This window comes from Vanessa atalanta, chromosome Z (genome assembly GCF_905147765.1).
Source record: "Vanessa atalanta chromosome Z, ilVanAtal1.2, whole genome shotgun sequence".
NCBI lineage: Eukaryota > Metazoa > Arthropoda > Insecta > Lepidoptera > Nymphalidae > Vanessa > Vanessa atalanta.
The window spans coordinates 3,849,920-3,874,020 of record NC_061902.1 but is presented as its reverse complement, the minus strand read 5'-3'; the positions used below and the strand labels follow the sequence as shown (position 1 = coordinate 3,874,020).

General features: G+C 31.6%; 1 protein-coding gene across 1 annotated transcript in view; it reads right to left on the bottom strand.

Moving 5' to 3' along the window:
• The window catches only part of LOC125075881 (peroxidasin), a 70,008-nt gene extending 46,580 nt beyond the window's left edge, over positions 1-23,428 (bottom strand). Inside the window, exons 1-2 of the mRNA XM_047687711.1 lie at positions 23,424-23,428; positions 22,511-22,733 (exon numbers count right to left, since the gene is read on the bottom strand). Of these exons, the coding sequence (XP_047543667.1) occupies positions 22,511-22,674 (164 nt within the window). The 5' untranslated portion in view covers positions 22,675-22,733; positions 23,424-23,428. The remainder of the gene's footprint in view (positions 1-22,510; positions 22,734-23,423) is intronic.
• Positions 23,429-24,101: the final 673 nt, after the last annotated feature.

The window sequence follows — 24,101 nt, the reverse complement described above, 5'->3', positions numbered from 1 at the left end:
TCATGGTTTATCTCATGTTCAACCGATGAACATTCAACATCTGAACAACGCAAAATCGAGCAGGGTTGTAAAATTATATTTACATTAATCTTAACGCGACGCCCTTGTCATATATATATATATATATATATATGTAATTTTGAAATAGTGCTATTTTTTTTTAAATTATATGTGACTCATTGAAACAGTCGGCGCAGATCTTTGTATTAGCATTTTTTGAATTTTCTCATGTTAGACAAATTAAATTTATTAGAGAAACTAAGACCACAAAAACGTTCATGCTAGCTCCCCAATTTCCCTTTGTAGAACTCGAATTAGACCCGGCTTAAGAATGGTCTATTCCCGAAGAAGATTTTTTTGCTGAGCGTATTTATTTATTTTATATTGATTCACGGTAATAAAGCTATCATCATTACACTAGGCCGAGTTTCATTGAAACCCATCCAGACGGGAACGCGCCATGCGTCAAAAGATAGACATAATATTTGGAGTATCTGCATCTATAGTTTAAACAAAGAAAAATATAATCTTTGCTTATTTAAAAAGATATGTACTTTGTTTTAAAGAAGTAATTAAATACGTATCATAATTTTTCTGAAGTTTCCTGTATGTAAATTCCTCCCAGATTTTTATCCTTATTAGCGATGCTATGGAATTGTTTAATACAGGTGTGTTTTTTCCTCCATTAGGAATCGAACTCCTTGATTCTTGAATATTGTATTTTCAAATAACCATTGATGCTATTTTATTTTGCATCAAAATTACACCTTTTTGTTTTTTGTTTGCTATTCCTCGTAGTTACTACTCGTAGAAGATAAGCGTGAATTTTAATCTCTTGTATACTTGTACTGGCAATATACGACACACTGTTCGATGGGACTCAATAGAAGTTGAATTACTGCACCGCCATCTTGCGTGTTACAAAGTGGATTTTATAAAAACTTTCATAATTATCGGCCACACAGTGTCGAAGTGTTTGAATCTCAGAGTTACATTTTTAACACCCCTCCGTATATAAGAAGAAACAACTAAGAAAATATATTAAGAAATAAAAGACAACAATAGTTTGACACAAGTAATACAACCTCTTTTGATTCAATATAATTTTCGTTTAAAAACAAATGGCCATCAAACATCTATTACAAGAATTCATTCATGTACTTCCAACATAACTATAGAATACAATTTAAATATCCAACTATACGTACAGCCTTATTAAAAAGGGTAGATAACTCACTTGTTAGTAGTTATTCTATTGCAATACATGAATACTTTATATTGTTGCTTCCGGTTTGAAGGGTGAGTGCATCAGGGTGAGTGCATCAGAGTTTATTTATAGTACTAGTTTAGTTGGCGGCGCTTTGGCAGATAAAGGTATTTTAATAACACTCTATGAATTGCCAGTATCAATGAGTACCTCATACTCACATATCTTTTGGTTGTTGAACGTATAATGAGTTTATAAATACGTCGGAATTGAAATGTCTCCTGCCTTTTTCTATTTATTTACTTTTAAGCTGTGAATTTCTCACTCCGGCTCCTTTTAGATGGGTATTTTATGTTGCGAATCAATATATTTAATAAAGTAATAAGAATTTCCAACAGCAGAATTATTCATTTATCTTCCAGAACTAAAATAATAAATTTAAATGAAGGACAATATTATTTACTAGGTCCTCCTGTTTCCTTCTCATAACTACGTCGTTCATAAAGACCAATACTACTAGTTAGAATAATAATTCATAGCAAAACAGTTTAATAAAGATTAATTAGATTATAATATTCCGTTCCTAGCATTAAGCGCCTCAAGTATAGTGTCAGTGATTAACATCCATTCAAAAATATTTTAAAAAGCTTTGAAGTAATACTCCATTAAGCGCGATGAGATCAAAAATTTCTGGAACAAATTCGAAATTCGTATTCAACAAGTTTCAGCTTAAAGTAGAGTTTGAGTAGGTTCTAATATAAAAAATAATAAAATACACGTGTCCCTTACACTGATATATTATTAAATTCTAAATTTAAAATAAATTATGTCATAAACATATAAGCGGTTTTATTATTGTATTTTATACGAATCGATTTCGATTAAGTAATTTTTCTGCCAACCAGGATTTACTTTATATTCTAATCCCTTGATTTGATAGGTCAGTTGGTACAGAATTCCATCCGATATTTTATGGCACCTATAAACATTGGATTGGAATATTTTATCGCGGCCGCGCTACATACACTGCGTGTAGGCTATACGGATGGTACGTTCGGTTTCCAATAACATAATAGATTAATATCTGTGGTCAACAGGTATATCTGTTCCAGGAATTAACGCAGAAGACATAACCAGTCTAGAACCAAATCATCACCAAATAATTATTTTGTAAATAAAATAACAAAATAAAACCAAGTTTTTTTTTTGTATATAATATCCTATTTAATATATGATATAAAAATATTATAGTAAACAACGCTGCCCGTAGACATGAGCGCTGTAAAAACACTAATTCCTAACATTACCTATGTGCTAACAACCTTGGAACTAAGATGTTATGAGCCTGTAGTTACACTGGCTCACTCACCTTTCAAACCTTAACACATCAATCGTTAGGATGGCTGTTTGGCGGTATAATATATTGTGATGAGTGGATGATACGGGCTGGTACAAACCTACCACTAGTGTTAATATATAATAATTAAATTCCTTAATTAGTACACAGATTTTTCCTACACATGAGACAAAAAACAATAAAATTTATACACAGATATTTACAAGTAGTAATCCGAGTCAACTGTGAAATGGTTAAAATAAAAACAAATTTTATAAAACTATTTCACGTGTTAATAAACTTAGCAATAGAACGTTTTTAAAGCTATTTTAGAAAAACCTTTTGCATATTTTTGCATAAAGGTAGCGCCCGAAGAGCAAAATAACGATATTACATTGACGTATGGCGTACGACTGACTGAACAATAGAGGTTAGTTCGATGGAAATTTATGACAATTCCCTTTTTATTTAGAACTCAAACGCTCCGAATTTTTTTATCTAACACAAATTACAGACATGTTTCAAAAAGCGTTTTGTAGAATTTAGGTGAACAGTTGTGTGGTTTCAGAAAGACTTATGTCTAAAATATATATTCCTATAAGAATTAATAATTTCATACAGATACTATGCAAATAATGCCCGCATAGATTTATGGCATTAATTCTAACAGCATTTATTACTACTAGTGGGTCCCACGCGAAACTGCTCGTTCCTCGTTTCAATAGATTTTTACAAATTTGGAAACCTATGAAAGGTTTTTTTTTTCTTTCATCATTTAATTTCATTTTAAAATGACGACGTCTGTTCCCACGATTTACAATTGTTTTTTTTTTTAAAACAGCAATAGCGCCGCTCTCTATGTGGCCAGTAACTTTTTCCCGCTCTCTAAAATTAATTATTTGTTAAATCATAACAATTTAATAAATTGCAATCTGAAATCCCCTTTATTTTTCTACATATCTACGGCTACAGCTCTTCAAAATGAGACTATAATCGAATTTTGGGTGCAGCTATCGTCCCATAATCACTGGGACATAAATCGGCTTTCGCTATTAATATATAAGATTATTATCAACCAATAAGTAGGTATGTTTTATCAAGGAAAACACATGAAATAATTTATAAGATAATTTTATCAAAGTTTAATTGAGATATTTGTGTTTAAGTGTCGTGTTTTGGCAAGAACAAACTTTGTGGAATATTTGGAACACTTCTACTTCTTCTATTCTACTTGGTGGATATAAAAATCCAAAATATCCATATTCTCTGTATGACAGAATTTCATCCGAATCGAACTGTTGCCAGTATTTGAGTTAGTGTGAGACGTGGACTTTTGAAGTGAGCGAGCAAGCTAGGCACTCTTCGTTTTATTCAGACAGAATTTGTTTAGACAAGTTTGATTAGATGAAATAGATTTATTTTTATTTTCAAATCAATGGCCTTGTTTACATCCAAAATGCGATGTATTTTAAGTATTTTTCTTGAATGTCTATCAATTGTATATCAAAGTTGAAGGCGGGATGGAGGCCGTCCGAATATTTTTCAGCCGCAGAGCAATGGAGGCTATGGAGAGCAAAATTTCGTTTGAGCCGATTCTTCTAGGGCCTAGAAGGATTATTTCAACTAAAGAGCAAGAAGCCAATTTAATTCCACTACGATTTGTGCGGTTAAGACGTGCCCTTTAAGTAGCCTTTTATAAAACTTGGCTTCAATATTGACTGGCTCTCTACGTTAATGTCTAAGAATTTATTGAAAAAAAAAAATACTTCAGTGAAAATTAAAATACTTATGATGAAAAACACGAGAGCGAACACAAAATTCTTTTAAAATGTATTAATTTCAGTTAACTATTTAAATGTCACTAGAATATCGCTCTCATTGAATGTTACGTCGATATGCTTGTGACGGAATTTATGCTCGGAATATTGAGATAATTGTTTGTAACACGAAATCGATATACATATATATATATATATAAATATATATAGTAGTTTAGTATAACTATTCTAATGAAATTAACAGTCAATATAAGCAGAAAGCTAGCTAGACACACCCAACCATAAAATTGAGTTTTATTGAACAAAATTTGAATGAACTGCGTTAGGAAGTCATTATTTATGTTAGAAACATTCGATACAATATTCCCTTCAAAAACTAAAACATTTAAAGCCTATTGCATCTTTGTCTAATATAATTTATTTAACTTCCGCAAGAAGAGGACACACGATTGCTTAACTCGATCCCTACACAACCATTATACGCAAAACCGTTAGTGATAAAATCAAAAATATAAATTCGTCATCAGTTTCTTTTTTATTTGATATAACTGATCTTTCAACATCCCAGTTTTAGAGGCCTCTTATCATTCCACAAACTTATAATTCAAAGTTAAAAATACTTTATAGAAGTCATTTGATAAATGAAATATCGTCCGGCCTAGGTCATTATTATCATTATCAACAAAACAAGCCGAATACATTTTAAAACCGTTGATAGTCGTCCCATAAACGTTAACAATACTTATGTCACGATGTCCGCATCTTAATAAATATTTAGTTACGTTATGACAAATATTTTAAACAAACGAAAATGCGTGATGAATTTTGATTAGATCGCCTATTCGTGTTATCGAATATTGAAAATGCGAAACTCTGTTCGTGCGTCTGTTTCTTTTACAGCCAAACTGAACTGGATTTGATGAAATCTGTTATGAAGCAAGCTCGAACTTCAAGCAAAGACAAGTTACTTTTTTGTACCATTGACAAAACGTCACTCCCTCCACGACAACTAGTATCAAATATTATTAAGTCATTTTTATACGCCAATATAAACTGTAGACAAACACAAGCGTTTTTAGAAGTCTTAGAACCTTTTTACAATCGATAAAGAAGTGCATATTCTCAGGACTCCAGAGATAAGAGACACTTACTCTCTATTCGTTTTACGTTAGAAATTACAACGAGACATTTTCCAATAAAAGCAGCAAATGTTTTATGAAATGTTCACTAAAACAATTTATCACATTTCAGATAGTCTCTCAATTATCTGTATTTAATAATAAATAATAATAACCTACACTTAATAATTATGAGTATTAGGGTCGAAAAATATTTTATTAAATTAATATTATAAATGTGAAACGGCTGAAATGATTGTAATGAATTTATCTATTAATAGTGTTTCAATCATTCATAAAATAAATATTATCAAAATTTAATTACCGAAGCCGAACGAAATAGGTAGTTAGACTAATATTTCGTATATAAATACAATAACATACATTTTTATTTTATTTAAAACACAATAAATATTACGTCCATAAAAAGCGTAAATCATTAATTTAAAATTGTAAAGTACTGTATCTATTATCCGTTCACTCAGTTATTTTACCAAATATTTTTAACTAAATAATAAAAGCTTATAAAGAAACGAAAAAAATTACGAAAATAATGTTTTTGAGCTTCTAAACAAGCATACATTTTAGCCTTACATCCTTCAATCTAAAGTTAGTTAGTGCTATCAGAATGCCTGCCTGTGTATTACACGAACTACCCGTTTAATAAGGGCTATGGAGCTGAAATTGAATTTCAAGAACAAAAGTGTCAACTTCCTCTCGACTCTGGGAATTAAGGAACTCTTGAAACGGAATGACGATGCAAATATTATATTTCATATGTTTATCGTGCAGAAATCAATATTTGGCCTTGGTTTAAATATAGACTACGATTTATGAATTCATTCATATACTGGCATTACATTAAGGGACCTGTTTCGTTCTTTCCTTCTATAGAAATACATATATGTTGTAATAGTAAATCGCGTTACGCCGTCTGTACGGTTATATCTTATAAAATTCGCAACGAATTATTTCGTTTTTCGTCAGTAAAACAAGTGACTCGAGGGAAAGGTTTATGTATATAATTTATTAGAAGCGTCAATAGCGCAATGGTTTACGGGCCACCTAGCGATGTAAACAGGCGCAGGATCGATCCTGACCCGTTGAGTCATTGTCGTCCCCACTCCTAACACTAGTGATAAGCTTAAAAGGAGAGATAAATAAAATTATTAGTAATAAGACACGCATAATATGGTACAGAAAGCCGAGACATTCCATTTTAATAGCAGGAATTAAATTATTTTCCTTTTATGTTTTCTTTAATCTCAAAGTTGTATATAAACTTATTGTACCCCGTGTGGCGGCGGGACGGATAGCTAGAATGGTACAGATATATGTCCGTTAAAGAGTTATTAAATATTATATATGTATATATCAGGTTATTTAATAAGATGACAAAATGTACAATATTTCAGATTATACAAAGAATACTTTCGCGATTCATCTTAAATAAAGTTTTTAACGTACGCTTGGTATATAAATATATTATACACGCGAATAGTCTGATTGGATTGAAATTAAATTTATTCATAAGTTAGTTAAAGTCACGGCTTATTATATTATATAATTTTTTTGGATTATATTTTTAGCAATATAGTTACTATTAACTAATACAGTGTCAAACCAATGTGTATATATATTTTGAAATGTTTGAAAACTATTAAATAATAGCAAATAACTTTACTAAGCTTAATATTTCCTACTACTGGGATAACAACTTCTCTCCTTTTGAGGAGAAAATTTATAACTTATTCCAACTAAAAAATAAACTGTCGAGTAGCGACTCCACAGTTTCTTTTTCCTGCCAACGCATAGAGATATCCCTATAATATTACTTCTCAGCCAAGCACTAGATCATAAAAACAAATGAAGAGCATGAAAATTCAGCGCTACTTCACGTGCTCTAATCACTAGAATATTTTTTAAATTCCTTTTCCTTATTATCAATATAAGTAAAACTGTTTAATAATTTCAAATACCGATAAAGATAATTCTTAAATAGATTTTTAATAGCTAATGGAACATATATTCCAAGACTCTTGAAATATACTTAAGTAAACGTCACTTAAATATCAGACTAGGAATTCAGAAGTTAAATCACAATTTTAAATCAGTTCAAAAAGAAAAAGACGTCGATATTTCAAATGATTTATCCAAGTCGTGAGCATTCTTTAGCAAACGTTGCGTTTTCTTCGATAAAGATGAAAATGGATTTAGACTTGATATCAAATAATTTATTACACTAAATTGACAATTTAACAAACTGAAAATATTATTCTTAGTTACACAAAGAGCTGAGATGTGCCAGTGGTTAGAGCACTTGTATTATTACCGATGATAGCGGGTTCAAACCCAAGCAAGCACCACTGATTAACTATCTTATCCATCTCGTGCTCAAAGATGAAAGAAAACATCGTGAGGAAACTAGGTAACTAAAATGAGTGTGTCCACAAACCCCCATCGGAGCAGCGTAGTTCTAATCCTTATCTTCCAGAAGGCTTTAGTCCAGGAGTGACAAACTTGAGCTGTTACTTTTTTGTTTAAGGAATATAAATACATACCTAACTGAATAAAACTTGCTTCTGGAATTTTAATCAAACTGAATTATAATTATGATGATTTTCGATTAATTAATATTATTGTTAATATTATAGCAAGTTTCCGCTTCTAAGATTTTCTTAATTACAACCTTAAACTGCATAGACATATGATTCGTTAACAGTCTAGAACTGAATAGCTTAATTACGGTTCAAAGTTTTGATCTCACCCACTTCCTCTGACGAAGTATCTATTCGTGCGAACGAATATGTATCAGAAGAAATTTTAAGCTGGGCCAACGCAAAGTGCATAGGAACGATGTGCTAAGACCCGTATGCTTTTGACAGACTTTGAACTCGGATGTAGTATCACTCGGATGTACACACGGCAAAATACTGAGTTGGTTAGAGTAACAAATATTTTAAATGTGAAAGTGAGGTTATTCTTTACTTTTATATGTAATTATTTTTTTTTGCTGTTAACAGTAAAGTGATCTACGGCCAGTTCACAAATCTTTACGTAAAGATAAAGCATTACGTCCCCTCTAGGCAACCCCTCTCTTTTTGGATATATTACATACGGTTTGAGTTAGCTTTATTTTAACTATTTTTTTAATTCCCAAACATTGTTTTATTTAATTGCTTCTGCTATTTAATACATAATATATGACGAAAGCAACTTCATTTTAACCGGGTCCCAACTGCTCATACTAGTTATCAGGGTTACAGACTAGGATAAAGGATATGTAACACCTGGACACCCCTCCCTTAAACGCGACTGAAGCCGAAGCCTGAATTTCGTCTCTAGCTTAAATACTACTCCGCAAGTGGAACTTGGAGACTTGGGCGCGAAATAAAAAGACGAAGCTAAGTTATTTGACGGAAATCGTGAAGAACTGTTTCGAAGTATTTCGTGATTAAAACGTACTTTTGTACAACTCTTAAAAAGTTGTTCCCTAAGTTGAATAATTTAAATCTTATCTTTCCGAGTTCCGTTTATTATGATTCTCCAAAGAAGGAATTCTCAGGACTCAAATCATTCAGCTTGAGAATACATTGATATTATTATTCTTAGGACTGTACAAACAATTTTACTACTAAGTGTTGTTCTTTTACCTCGCGTGTCCGTCTACTGCGATACTCAAAACATTTGACTGCTTTGTTGATTTTATATGTTATTTCAATATTTGTAATGCTGTTAATTAAATAATTAATTATTATGAGAGAAAATTACTCTGCGCTTGCTTTAAGTCTTACTACCTTACCGTTCCGACTTCGTAAGGGTAAAATTAGAACTGCATCGGGCTAACTTTTAATGAATTAGATATAACATTTGCCAACCGATCTATTCGCCCGAGCTGTGAGGTCTAACATGTACTTTCTCATTCGTCTTATACAAAACTTTTTTAGAGTCTTTTTTATACAAAACGCCTAGTTTGGGCTTCACATCCCATCGCACCGCTTACCGTCACCATCATTATTTTCGTTGCGCGAAAGTTTTTATTTCACTATTACTCCAAAAATATTTTAAGCTTATTGAAAAAAATAAAATATATAACGGGGCGAGATTACTTTGATTGTTGATTTGGATAATTAATTAATAGGTGGCAATAATGTTTGATGGCTGATTTACTTTTAAGAGCGGGTCACCCCGAATGGAGTTGTAAGTGTCATGGCAACGCGAGTCTTTATGTTTTGACAAGCGATTCGAATGCGATGGTTGCTTGCAAACCCAATTGCTCTTAATCCAGATGAATTATGGTAATCTTTTGATATTATTGTGGTGTACGATTATTGAATCAAATAATACAGTGATTATACGATATTAAATACGTCTTATTTTGTGAATATCTCCATTGCACGCCCACATAGTCTTCTAAATGTCGGATCAATCCCCGAATCTAACTGTTCGGCATCCTGCTCCTCCGACATATATAAATATATTATTCCGCGATAGCATATAATCTATGTAAATACATAGATTATATGCTATCGCGGAATTGTTTTTTGAACATTTAATGAGGATAAAATCATACAGGACTTTTTGGTAACCTTAACTATTCACGTAACGGATTCCGTGAAGTATGTCTAGATGCACGACTCTATCCGACGTAGTGAATGAATATCATCATGAATTTAGTTCATTTATAGGCTGTAGTTCGTAAGATAACTCTTCGCATAGTCACAAAATCTGAAATTTATAACATTAATTATAACTATTTAACGATGACATCTATTTCTATGCTGAATGTTATTGGAATCATCACTCACATTACGAGCGTGTCTTAATAACAAATATACTAATTTTCAAAACAGTCATATGAATAAGATAAAATATTATTTGAAATTCAAGTAATTTCGGTCTTACTTTATATAGTTGAGTATGATTTAAGTAGTCGAAGTTTAAATTTGAAAAAATATAACCACGATACTTCCTTTGAATTCTAAACGAGTTCCTGGTTCTTATGTACGTTTCGGTCCGATAGTAGAATGATGTATAGAGGTAACTCAAAAAACAATTTATATGCGTCGTGTCCGTATGCCACATGTGTAGCTAACGAACAAACTTCAGACGTATACTAAGCAGATAAGACTATGAATATTTAAGTACGATAATCCGTACTGATATAGTCATGGTGTCAATCATTAGCCATTAAAGAGTCGACGCACATAAAATACATTGGTTTATTTGTAATAGGGTAAAGTTATACATTATATCTATCTACTAAGATTTTGGGATTAGTGGTATGTGTAGTAAAACGTATTTAAGCACTAGGTTTCATTGTGATGGACTTAAAGATGTCTGGTCGCTATCCGCGTTTTTGGAAAATGTTTGGTTATAATTCCACATCACATATGATAAAAGGGCTATTGTGCCATCACCAGCTTTTTGTTTGCTTTTTGTCATGTTATTACTATTTTCCGTATGAAACGCTCAAGGATGAAATAAATAAGTAATTATATATATTTTAAATTTATGATGTTGATTTTATGTTACGATTATAAAAATTGAGGCGAGATATTTGTACACTGAACTCTTTGTTAATATGAAGTTTGGATATTAGTTTTTATGTATTTTAAATAATAGTCAGTAGTACAGAATGTCAAGATAAGCGTTTTACTTGAAACTGAAACTAAAATGAAAAGATTGTCAAATGATTCTTGATTCATGACGATAAACAATCCAGAATTAAATCTAATAGTGAGTATTATATTCTGAATAATATTATCACTTGTCGCAAAGGTATCTAAATAGATACCGCTCACTCATTCTAACTTATTCTACCGCTAAAGAGTTTGTATTGCGGTGTTCCGATCTAAACCATTCGTGAAGCAATGTACAAGCACAGCGACATAACTTCTTAGTTACCAATGTTCATTGCGAATATTTACTATCCATTCGTCAGTCATCCTTCCAATTGTAATAAATAATAATTAAAAATAAATATAACGACACATTGCCATTATCATTATCTTCTGTATCCATCTGTGGCTACCGAGCGATCGTGGGTAGGCGTGCGAGGAGAATTAAAACCACGTGTTTGAAGGTTTTACAATATAACAATAATACAACCAGCACTTTCGATTTATTATAATAAAGTAACGACGCTCCACCAGGCACGTCTTGCTTACGAAAAATGCCCATGCATTACACAAAAGAGCCTGAAGTTTGCGTCAGAGTGAAGAAACGTCAAACCGACATTTTTGACAGTAAAATATCCAATGTTACTGTCAAAAATGTCATTATTACTTTTTTTCGTTTCTTGACACTCTCAAAACACATTGGCCCGTAAAATAATTTAAAATGAATGAATCTACGTGAGACTTCGCTGACATTTAATAACATTAATTATATACTCAATGAAACCATAAACAACGCGATGCTCGTAAGCTTTCATTAGATTGTAAATGAATACTCTATATACTTCAAACAAATAAAATTACAAAAACTGTAAGTGTATGAATCTCGTTCGATGGTTATATGTACCTAGTATCAAAACACGCAGACAATATTTTTTAATTTTAACTAAACGAAACATAATGCTCTTCTCACTAAAGATATTATTATCTGTGCCTTATGTGTAAGAGAAATATATTTTTAGTGTTTACATACACAATTATTGCGAAAAGCATGTGTTAGAATTACAAAAAAAAAAAAACCGGTGGATATGAATTGTGAAAAATATATTATAGAATTTATTCCGTATTTCAAATCGGTACTAGAGGTTTATATAAGCATGTTCTATCCACAAGGCTAATATTTCAGCTCTAATAAATATGCTCATATCTCGCATTATTCGACATGGTATCGGATGTTCGACTCGAGCCCCGAGTTCCTATTATAACGTTGAAATCTGTTAGTATAAGCTATGCATTCTGACTTTGCGTGGGCGGAACGGGATATATTAGCAAATGTTTACTGAGTGACGTTATTTTATTACACAAAGTAACTCAAAGTTAAGGGTGGTGGAATTATCTCCAAATTTTTACTTTGGTCATTAAGTTATGTTTACTTTGAGACACGCACGAATATTACAGCTATCATACAAAATACTTTTGTTTAAAATAATCTCACGCAGTAAAAACGCTCTGTATTAACTTACATTAGTTTGTATCGGAACAAGGTTCACTTTACTGTCTACAAACAATACCTACACCAGACTTCTTCTTTACATCATAACAATGAGACACAAACACCGCCGCCGTATACTGAGAGCGTACAACGATACGACCCACGGCAAAGTAGCTCGTTTGAAACATTTTATAGTTGATTGATAATATCGGTAGGTCGGATTTACTCCGTACATGCTCGGTACGTACAGAGAAAATAACAATGAATGAATTTCAATTTTAATACTGTTCAGCATCGTTGTGTAACGCTATCTATAAATAATTTAAATATGAAACATGAATTCGCATCACGTTCAACACCGTAGTGTTCGAATCCGTCAAACAATAACACAGAACCCTGCGCCTTCCATCGCCATTTTAAATATAAATTCACTATTTGGTTTGAACAGAGTAATAAAAAGGGCATGAAATGTTTTTTTGTTCGAGTTTATCTCGAAATGTACCGAATCGTTGTAGTGTGTTTTACACAGACTGAATAAAAACTGTGGAAAGATTAATTAATGCATATTTTTTGTATTTTGTCGTCTAAAATAAATAAAATTTAAATGTACGTACAAATTAAGACGTGGAATGGTAGCAGGACAGCGCCACGTCACTGTTGACACGAAAATAAAGAATATTTTTTTCACCAATAGACGGATTGTTCCATGAGGAAGGTTTTGGTGTAACAATTCATTAAGATTATGTGTAAATTGGCTGATATATGACACCCTGATAAAATAATGAAAAAAATATGACAACTGGGAAGCTGTACGGGTGGCGTAAAAGTGTGTGTTACGATATTTGAAAGATCTTATGATCTATTTTCATCAGTGCGAACGCGAGACAAGAAACTAATTAAATAATAACCTAAAACTTTTTACGTAAAATCACGTTGCGACTTCTAAATATATTACTCGACATAAGCAGGCATTAATTTTTAACGTGATTGTACAAAATATATTGCACTGAGATCGTGAACTTTATATTAAGTGTAATATATTTTCTCCGAGCTATTGCAGATTGTACGCTTATTTCATTATTATGTTACACAAGATTCTGCTTTTCAAACTATTTTATTCTTATACCGGGTTCAATTTTAGCTCTTATTTTGACTGTCTGTATCTGTATAAATCAAGCAGTTCCAATCGCTATTATATTAATAGTTTATGAAACATTACGTAATATAATAAAATAATGTCATCCCAACCCATTATGTTTTCACTTAGGTTAATTTCAAAAAGAAACTCTCAACGCAGGAGATTTCATAGTGACAAAACTGTGCCCACAAATATATGTCACCTACCTTTTCCTTTATACTCAAAGTCCGATCATGTATGTCCGGCAATCTGACGTGACCAGGATAAGAGCAAAGAGCTCAGGTGCCAGACTGAGAGCTTAACACTGCGTGTAACAATGTCAAACTTCCTAACTACAAACTTCTGATAAGAAATTCTTAACATAAAACCATTTATTAGCTCACAGATTTGGATCTGAGTTTATGCTACTAGATGAAGCAGATTGATAGGCAATTGAATTTATAAATAATACCTTCAAATACATAGAAATGTAACAAAGATTTCGTTGTTATATTCCAATTGGTCATTTAAGGTATCGATAGATCAAAATTTTAAACTGTTTCTACTTGTGAACATGAAACGTTACTACACCGAAACAGAACCTTTGTGGTGAATATATTCTGCTTGTACGACACGTAGATATGACAGAGTTGTACCGGTCTGGTTGAATACATAACCAAATGAACTAGAGAATGCGATACGTGGAACTCAGTCAAATTAGAGAGGGCACACGTGGGTTTTTCAATGATCAGAGGATGCAATGCTTAACCAAGTATCGAGAGAAATATTTCTTGAATAACTAAAATTTTATTGCATGTTTTAAAAGAGAAAATATTTACAATTCTTTTCTCACACTAATATCCAAAGTTATTATAAGCCATATCGCTTATAATGATAAGAACAATATTTAACATATTCGTATTTAGTCATAGTAATAAAGATATCAAATACGATACATCTTGTAAAGTGTATAAGTGCGTTACAATACGCCTCCCTCGACTTGTTACCCTGCGATGATCGATTGACATTTACAGAACGACGACTGTGGCTTTGAGATATTAATATATAAAAATAAACTAAAATTAAGTCACAGAGTATTTAAAAGTAATTCGTACAAAACCTTATGTGACCAGAGTTAGGCAATTGACTGTAAAAGAAGACATTTTACTTGGTGGTAGGGCTTTGTGCAAGCCCGTCTGGGTATGTACCAACCACTCATTAGATATTCTACCGCCAAATAACAGCACTCTGTATTGTTGTGTGTTTGGAAGGGTGAGTGAGCCAGTGTAATCACAGGCACAAGGGACATAACATCTTAGTTCCCAATGTTGGTGACGTATAGGTGATGTAAGGAATGGTTAATATTATTTACAGCGCCTTTGTCTATGGGCGGTGTTGACCACTTACCATCAGATGGCCCATATACTCGTCCGCCAACCAATGCCGTAAAAAAAGACATTCAAAAATAGTACAAATCCATTTTAATTTTTGAAATCTAAAAACGTAATAATTCTGAAATTATGGCATTTTGTGTTTAGGTTTCGACGCATTTATATGATTTAAATTGTCACTGTTTCGTTTTTAAAAGTTCCGTTCACTTAATTTATCGTTGATAACTATTAAAAGAGATGGCCTAATTGTGGGTTATACTTGAAATCGCGGGTTAAAATCTGGGCTGTTTTTTTTTATTTTTTCTTGCATTTGCAATGTAAGGAATGATTCATATTTTTTACAGCGCCAATATGTATGGGCGGCAACCACTTACGATAAGTGACCAATTAGCCAGCTTGCCTACCAACTAGAAGTAAATAAATAAAAGATGAACAGCGTGGTGGACTACCCTCCAAGTCCTTTCACCAATTTAAAAAGTAATTTCAACTGTAGCATAAAATTCCTGAGTATTTACTTCAAAACATAATTGAAAAATTAAATAAATATCATTATATCTGATCATATTATTTATTGGCTGTAAAACGCAATCTTTGAAACGAATACAATTCTTCAAATAACTTTTCAAAATCCTTAAATATTTTATTTGAATACTCATTATATTGCCACAGTGGCCAATATAATTTGATCCTAGTTTAAAACCCCAAACATAGATTCCTTATTCCTACTAATTTTTGTCTTGCCTATTTTCGTGGTCGGCCACTACATGCTCGCTCCGAAGTGGTTTTAAACCACACGCAAAAGTTATTCCAAATTAACCACGTATAACCGGTTTAACCACAGACAGTTACGGTGACAGAATCGTTGAATACTAATAGCATTTTCAGCATATTTATACTTTCCGCACAGCTTTATACTACTTTTGACAGGATAACTAAGAAGAAATTTAAATATTTATCATTTAAATTTCGAACGTATTATTAAATATTTAAAAAAAAAACCTGAATTCTAAAAAAATATTTCTGATTTTCAACGTTCTTAAACGTTTTTTTTTTTTGAGAAAATCACTAAAATGTATATCATAAACGAAAGAAAGACTTTTGAAGATTTTATAGGAAATAGCAAAAGATTCATACAATTTTGATTTTCAGTCTCGATTCTCAAACGAACCTTAGTCTTGCTGCACATAGAAACAGGTTTAGCAAATCCAAAGGCACGTTTGCACCTTGAACGTTACAAAAAGAAACAACAATAAACGCTTCGTTTTAAAATATCTATTAAAACGAGGAGCAAATGGTTGAAGTTGTTTTGATTTCTTTTTACACTTTAAATCTATTCGTGTTTACTATCTAACATACTTACATATAATATATTGTTATGTTTTATTCAAACGTATTGAAAATAAAGCTAATATATAGTCGCCAATCGTTACGATTAAAAGAAGACTTTAAAAATAAATTTTATAACGATAAAAATAAAAACAAATTCAGTAGGAATAAATCAAGTGATAGTGGCAAAAAATTTACCGTGATTTCGCGGTTGAATAGCAATTCAGATTATCAGGATTTCACAGGCAGGATATAAACTTCACGCTAATTAAAAAATTAAATGGCTTATTAATAGCTTACATACAAATTATTGTAATAATTTTTATTTCAAACAATATCTGTTCAATTATTGTTAAATTGTTTACTTCGCGGAATTATATTAAACTAGTCTTGGATTCGTAGCGTCTCAACTGCTAGGATTTTGTTTTGGCACAAAATCGTTATTTCGTATCGATTGAATAATTTTATTTTTCATTCGAATACTATTTCTGCATTCAAAATAACATTCTATCGACTATTTATTGAATGTCTTCTCGTAACTGTAATTATTATTTGATTGCGTTAATATGTAAGACAGTCAGGCAATATTTTTTTGATATAATTCTACATACTACGAGTTAAAAAAAAAGAAAATACCACTTATCGATTTCAAGAATTCGTTTTATTATCGACCCCACTATTATGATATTGTCTATTCGATAATAATGATTCTTAATTATAACTACCACTCCCACTGCTGGGCAAAAGCTTACTAAGCATAATAATATAACAACTCAATTTTGGTTTCCTTGATTTAAATCCGCAATCTTCGGTAAGATTCACGTATTCCAACCACGGGACTATCGCGGGTCTTATTAAGTAATTGCAGTATGTCACGCGTAGAAATAATTAATTATAACAGCAGTGTTTTAAAAGATGATTACAATGAAAATGAGGCATGAGGAAGTTAGCGAGTTCAGTTAGAGTGCGCTAAACTTTAGTCCGCCGGTGAGTGTGTTCATAACTTAACATTATTATAAACTAAAAGGATGGCTTAATCTTGGAAATGTAAGTTTTCTCTTTATATTTGTATCTTGTCTGAGCACACGTTACGTTTAGCAATATATATATTATATTACGCGAGTTGTGAAGGAGTTATTTTTGCCCGCCTTGGGATCATAATTGTGTTACGTAATGTAGTAACCATAAAAATGTAATGGATAATTAATGATGTCTCGCTTTATACGACTGATAAGGAACACCTTTTACGTTTCTGAGCCATTTCAGAATGAAACTTTAACAATAGTGACGAGCAGAAGTGTTTAGATTATATTCCATCAAACAACCATGATAGTTTTACGAAAAAAAAGCGTGTTGAAACCTGTCGCGATATAAATCACATACTATGAGATTAAGGGTAATACGTTGGTGAGAACGTTATATAAAGATTTAGGGTTAACAAAATTCGGTAATTAGAGGTAATTATAGTTTTTCTTGATAACTATCAATTCTCAACTAAGAATTCGTTATAAAGAGGTTATTCGCAATGTAAAGGTATTTCTTATATTGACTCTTATGGGCGGTTCAAGGAGATTTCGAAGAATTTGTTAAATCGAGGAAGTTTTTTACTTTACACAGACTCCCACGTTACCCGTTTTATATTTATACGTATGAACAAGGAATCAGACTGACTTGTAAATTAATCAGGGCTGTGTGACTTCTGTGAATGGAGATCCGATACGACGGATATATTAGGTATTCGACACATTGCACTGCCGGGTGTTACAGAAGTAACGTACATTTCATTAAAAGTTTACAGTACCGTTCTAATAATAGAACAAGTTTTGTGGAAATTCGAAAATTTTGAGAAAATGAGTGATTACTGGATGTGTCCACCGAGTAATCATTGTAGATAATTCAATTAACCTTCCGCTCATTTGTCACCTATAACATTAAATATTTTTAAGGTCCACGTACACAAAGAACGTGTCTGGAGAATGATTGCAACTAAAGAAATAAAGCACTGTTTAAATTATAAACAAGGCGGCGTTCATTTATCTCAATGAAGCTTCTGGGAGCCAAGGAAAAATAATTTGCGTGATAAAGTGCAAGTAATTTATTTAATATGACATCAATATTCTGAACAACATTATATCTTAATTTAGAATTAAATATAATTTTATAATAAAAACTTTCAGCTTGGATAAAAAAAAAATTAATCAAGTTTATATATGCAAAAGTAGTCTATTGAATTTTTGTCCGAGATAATCGGAATTTCGATTTTAGGCCATCATCATGGTCTGTATAGATTTTTTTATACAAATTGAATTAAACCGTTTATATATTATTTCACCTTTTGTATAAAATTAAAAACTTTAATCGATACGCAATTAGATTTAATATATTTAGAATGACCTGTCACGCATAATTAATTTGTTTAAAATACATTTAATCCTTTTAAATAATACGATAATCCTTAATTATTCATTGAGTATGTTTAAATTGAATAATTATTATGCAATCAGCGAAACAAATGGAAATTATTCACAAATATATTTATACATAATAATAATAGAATCGTTTGTATAATTGTAAATCTAATGTGTGTATCCGTACACTTTGTTGTAGAGTTTTGTGCAAGCCCGTCTGGCTTGGTAACACTCAGTCACCATATTCTACCGCCAAACAGCAATGATAGGTATTGTTTTGTTTCGCTTTACAAGGTGAGTGAACCAGGAATTACAGGTGCAATGTAAATAACTTTTTAGTTGCCGAGGTTGGAGGTGCATTGGTGTTATAAGGACTGAATTAATAATTCTAAAGTAATAATGACCATGCACAGTGGCCCAGTTGGCTCATTTGCCAATATGCCTAACTATATTGATTATTTAAAAAAAGTGTATGTATTATAGCGACACAGAGTAAAAACCTTGATATATTATAAGTACATTAGTGATATACAAGAGGTAAATTAAAGAGTTCCCGTCGTAAAATCAAACTGTATCCGTGAACAAAATTATATGACCTACTGTAATAACATTATTTTTCATTAATAATTAAAATTAACCTATATATTATGATAGAATTGTGGCCAGCCTTAAGGCGTATAATATTTATTGTAAATAATATGAAAGACTAAATGAAGCGTAAGTATCGTTAACACGTATTTTCGCCTTTATAAAGAACGTATTGGAAATATCGACTTTTTATTCGATTCGTTCTATTTCTTTCATAAAATATTAACTATCCGTCACTGTTTCGCAAGGGTAGAATAATACTATACTCAAACTTAAACTCAAACTCAAATTCCTTTATTCAATATAGAAGCATTACACATACTTATTGATAGTCAAATTAAACACTACCACGGTTCGGAAAAGGAAACACCCTGACCTGAGAAGAACCGGCGAAAGAAACTCAGCGGGTTTTTTTTTGTCAATCTAACATATAAATCGTTTATAGCGTAGGTAGGTACTAACTACTAGGTAGGTACGTGGGGCATGCCGGTAACACACCCAGTCGATATGATTTTATCCGACATATTCAACATAGTTTTGAGTTTATTGCATTGTAGATTGTTTGTAAAGAATCGAACATAAAATCAATTAATTTCAATTGTATTGTATACATTTATATATTATGTATATTATGTATGTAATTTATATACAAATCACAAGTATTCAAAATCATTCATTAAAAATGTATTAATTGCTTCCCTCATATTGTAAGTATTCCTCGTACATCGAATAGAAAATTATAGTTCGATGTTCTATCTACAATATTATTCTTGTAAAATGTTTCCTATGTTTATAAGGTTAGTTACAAATACACGAGTAGATACAAAAACAAAGACCATTTATCAAAAACGTCGCATTACTATCAAGAGCTTATAAAATCATTACTTATTTGACTTCAAATATGTTTACGTCATATAAATAAGTTACGATCTGGAAATCGAAGGAACTAGACGTTGCGTTGCGTCAAATAAAATGTCGATTCGAGGGAATATGACAATTTCACATGTATCCGGTCGGTGTGAAAAGCATACGATTATAATATAGACAACATGTGTAATACGTTGACGAACACTGCTACATTGTACTTTAACAGTAACGAATTTTTCATTTATCGTGTCTATTTTTTATATAAAGGGTGTACTGTCTGGTATACAAAATATACTTTGCTAAGCTTTATCTTTAGACTTAGACATAAAAAGAGTGTACTGTGCCCTGTTTCAGTACTACTACTTAAGTAACTGCGCTAAATACTGGTGGGCTAAGACGTCTTCGCTTCTTGAGAAGGTCTGGAGTTTGTGCACCACTCTGCTGTTATTCACAATTCGCGAACATTAGCGATAGAATGACATCCGACACATACAGGTTCATGATTTTCTTCTTCGCTAAACATAAATAAACTATACACTTGTCCGACTATGAACCAGCAATCTTTGCTTAATATTCGTATGTTCAAGGCACGGGACCATCTAGGTTTAATAATAATTTTCCTCAATACACGCACACACACACATATACATGAATATATTGGTAAATATAAATCGTCTGTGGAATATTATTTTTATAATATTAGTTGTACGTAACTGTAATTAATTACTACGATTCCTAGTGTGTTTCAATCTGTTATTATAGTATCGTCGAGATATTTAATGTATATTTTACGTCTGTTACATTTTACTGTTCCCTAGTGCATTTATTTGCATATACATAGATAACTTTTATTTACGTTTTCCTGTTATTCAAAGTTATGAACGAAATTGTCTCGTAAAATAAAGGAAATTGTGTCCTGAGCACGATTAAAAATTTTAAAAATATATCACTTGTCGCTCGTTTTCTTCATATTAGGCGTGAAACATGTAGAGTCGGAGTTCATAACGTTGTTATTAGATTAACGATGTTTTTTACTTATCTATTTATTTATTTATTTATCAGTACACCGTCCCGTCGGCTTCGTTTAGCGTCACATAAGTTAGAACAATTTTTTTATGAATTAAATAATTAAATTATATCCGATTCCGCAATACATCGACTTCTATGCTAAAGTATAGCTTATCGACATAGTATGCCTACTAAGATAATGTTATCATTATGTCACGTCACTCTTTCATAAATTTATATATCACCAATTCTTACTTGTAATACAATGGGATCTAATATATATTATCAAAATCAATTTATTCAAGTAAACTCACAATGAAGCGTTTTTGAATCGTCAATATTTAAATACTACCACCGTTTCCGAAAGCAGCTTCCAACGAGAAGAAACGGCAAGAAACTCCTAAATCCAGGCGTTTTTTTTTCTAAAAAAGTATTCTTTTAATGAATAATAAGATTTATTTATTAATTTATTCTTAATAATAAATTACTTCCGATTTTCTTATACAAAACTGTATTTGTTCTAGTGATTTATTAAACTTTCGTTTATGTCACTACAAAGCATATCAAAATTAAAAATTTAAAGAATTATTTCGCAAAGAATAATGCAAACGTGTTTAAAAAGACGTACAAAGTTTATTTTCAATGTATCGCAGACGAGCAAAATATAATAATATTTCAATTTATGCCACATTACAAAAAACAAAAATTAAAGTGGGAGTAAACTGTCAATTTGATCTAATAATTATTTTATTAGTATAATTCTTTTTAGTGGTCAATTTGCCGCTTTTTAATTTATATTGTCGCAAATTATAAACTATATATATTTATTTAATAAGAAAAAGACTTTAAATTTTAAAAGATTAATTTAATACGCAAAAAATATCGTTACTGAAATTACGCACATATCACGATATATTTCTATTTGTATTTCGAACGCGACAGGTATTTTGTATTTAATTTATCGATAATTTGCAATAAGTCAAATAAAATTACATTACCTTCAAGTTTCCAACAAAACTGTGTCACGAAATACAAGTCCAAATCTACACGCTGATTTTCGATTTAAACTTTTACAATTTTCGAACACTGAGTTTAAAAATCGAACCATCTCACTTCAAAAATTAATCGCAGTAAATCGAACCGATAATCGCAATGCCCAAAATTTACTCGTAAAAATCTTTCGCATCGGCATTCGCTCGCATATTAATAACGCAACTTTATAAATAGACGTTAAGAACTCAAGTTTGAATACTTACAAAGTGTGAGCTTCGTCGGGAGTTTTCGGAATCGCCTGGAGATCTTGGTGGAGGCAACGAACCGAGTTGTGTACGCATTGACACTTGGGAGGGCATTTTTCAGCGTAGGATAGGTAGATGAGAGTTAGGAAGAGGTAAAACTTGAGTAAGTTTGGAGGCCGCATGGTTGGCGGTGGTCGCGTCCGCAGTGCACTGCCGACTGCGAGGGCCGCGATGCGAGTGACTAGCGAGACTGACTCCGCAACGGTCGGTCACAAGTCGCCCGAGACCGCCTCTGCGCCGCAAACAGTGACGCCACCACATATTAAATCTCACAAAAGTGTTGCTACATATAATCATGTTTACCAATTGAAGCTTTTTTCTTAAAAACTTATATTTTAATTTTTTACAAATTTAACATGTTAATATGTTAAGATATTTTAAGAAATAACTGACTTATTCTTTAAAATTATGTAAAGATAACTCAAACTACAAAGTTAAACTGGTAAGTTTCCGAGTTTTGCATTATTAAGTAACGAGCGAAAACTTACGATTTTAATCTTTCACATGCCCGTCGGATGAGTATATATGGTTTTCATTATTTTATTTATTTTTAATCAAAATAGGTATACACATATAAGAGCCAATGACACTGAATAAAAACATTTTCATTAAAAAAATTATTACACCCATTTATTAATGATAATATCCTTAAAATTAGGTTAATATTTACGTAAAATTTTTGATTCCATAACATAACTTTACACATTTAATATTTTTATTGGTAAGTAATTTATAAACCATACGGATTATAACTATAGTAGTACAAGAAGTATTTGTTTACCCAGGATATTTGAAATATGATTGCGTACAAATGTACTTTCGTTGTACATTATAAAACAATGTGTAAATATCGACTTACAGTTACATAGACGAGGAGCACACATTGTTTAACTAATTCAAACTTCATTGATTTATAACATAAAACTATAATACAAAATAATTTGTTCATTACTCTTTACCAACCATACCTTACTCATTTTATATATTTCTTATTGACTTATTAAAAAACCTACTCAACGATTAATAGTTAAAATGTCAGCTGTACTATAATATTCTATAAGAAATCACTTCGTTTGTCATCGGGGATATGTTGATAATCGATGTATTGTGAAACGCTATTTCGATACATGTAGCCTTTAAATATTTTTATTGATACAGTTCACATCGCATAAAACGTACTGAGGATGATTTCGAATAATTACTCACGAGCTATAATCATTGCTATTGTCAGTCATGCTAATTATTGTTGTAGCACCAATGACTGCGTCGTTAATCTAGTGGCTTGCTTATATAACGGATCCCGAGGTCCCGAGTTCGAGATGATCATGTATTTCGTACTGAATATCTTGTCAGTTCCAATCGAGAACATTAATTGGCTGTATCTTTACATTCAATGACTTCGTGTAACATTCCAGAAAAATATAAGGGCGAACTTTTATAATGAATATTTTGTTTGTTATTTTGAATCCCAAGTGGGTTTAATGGTCATTTCTTTCAAGTAATTCTCAGATCGGAGTTAAAAGGTTCAAAGTTTTATACAATCGTGCTT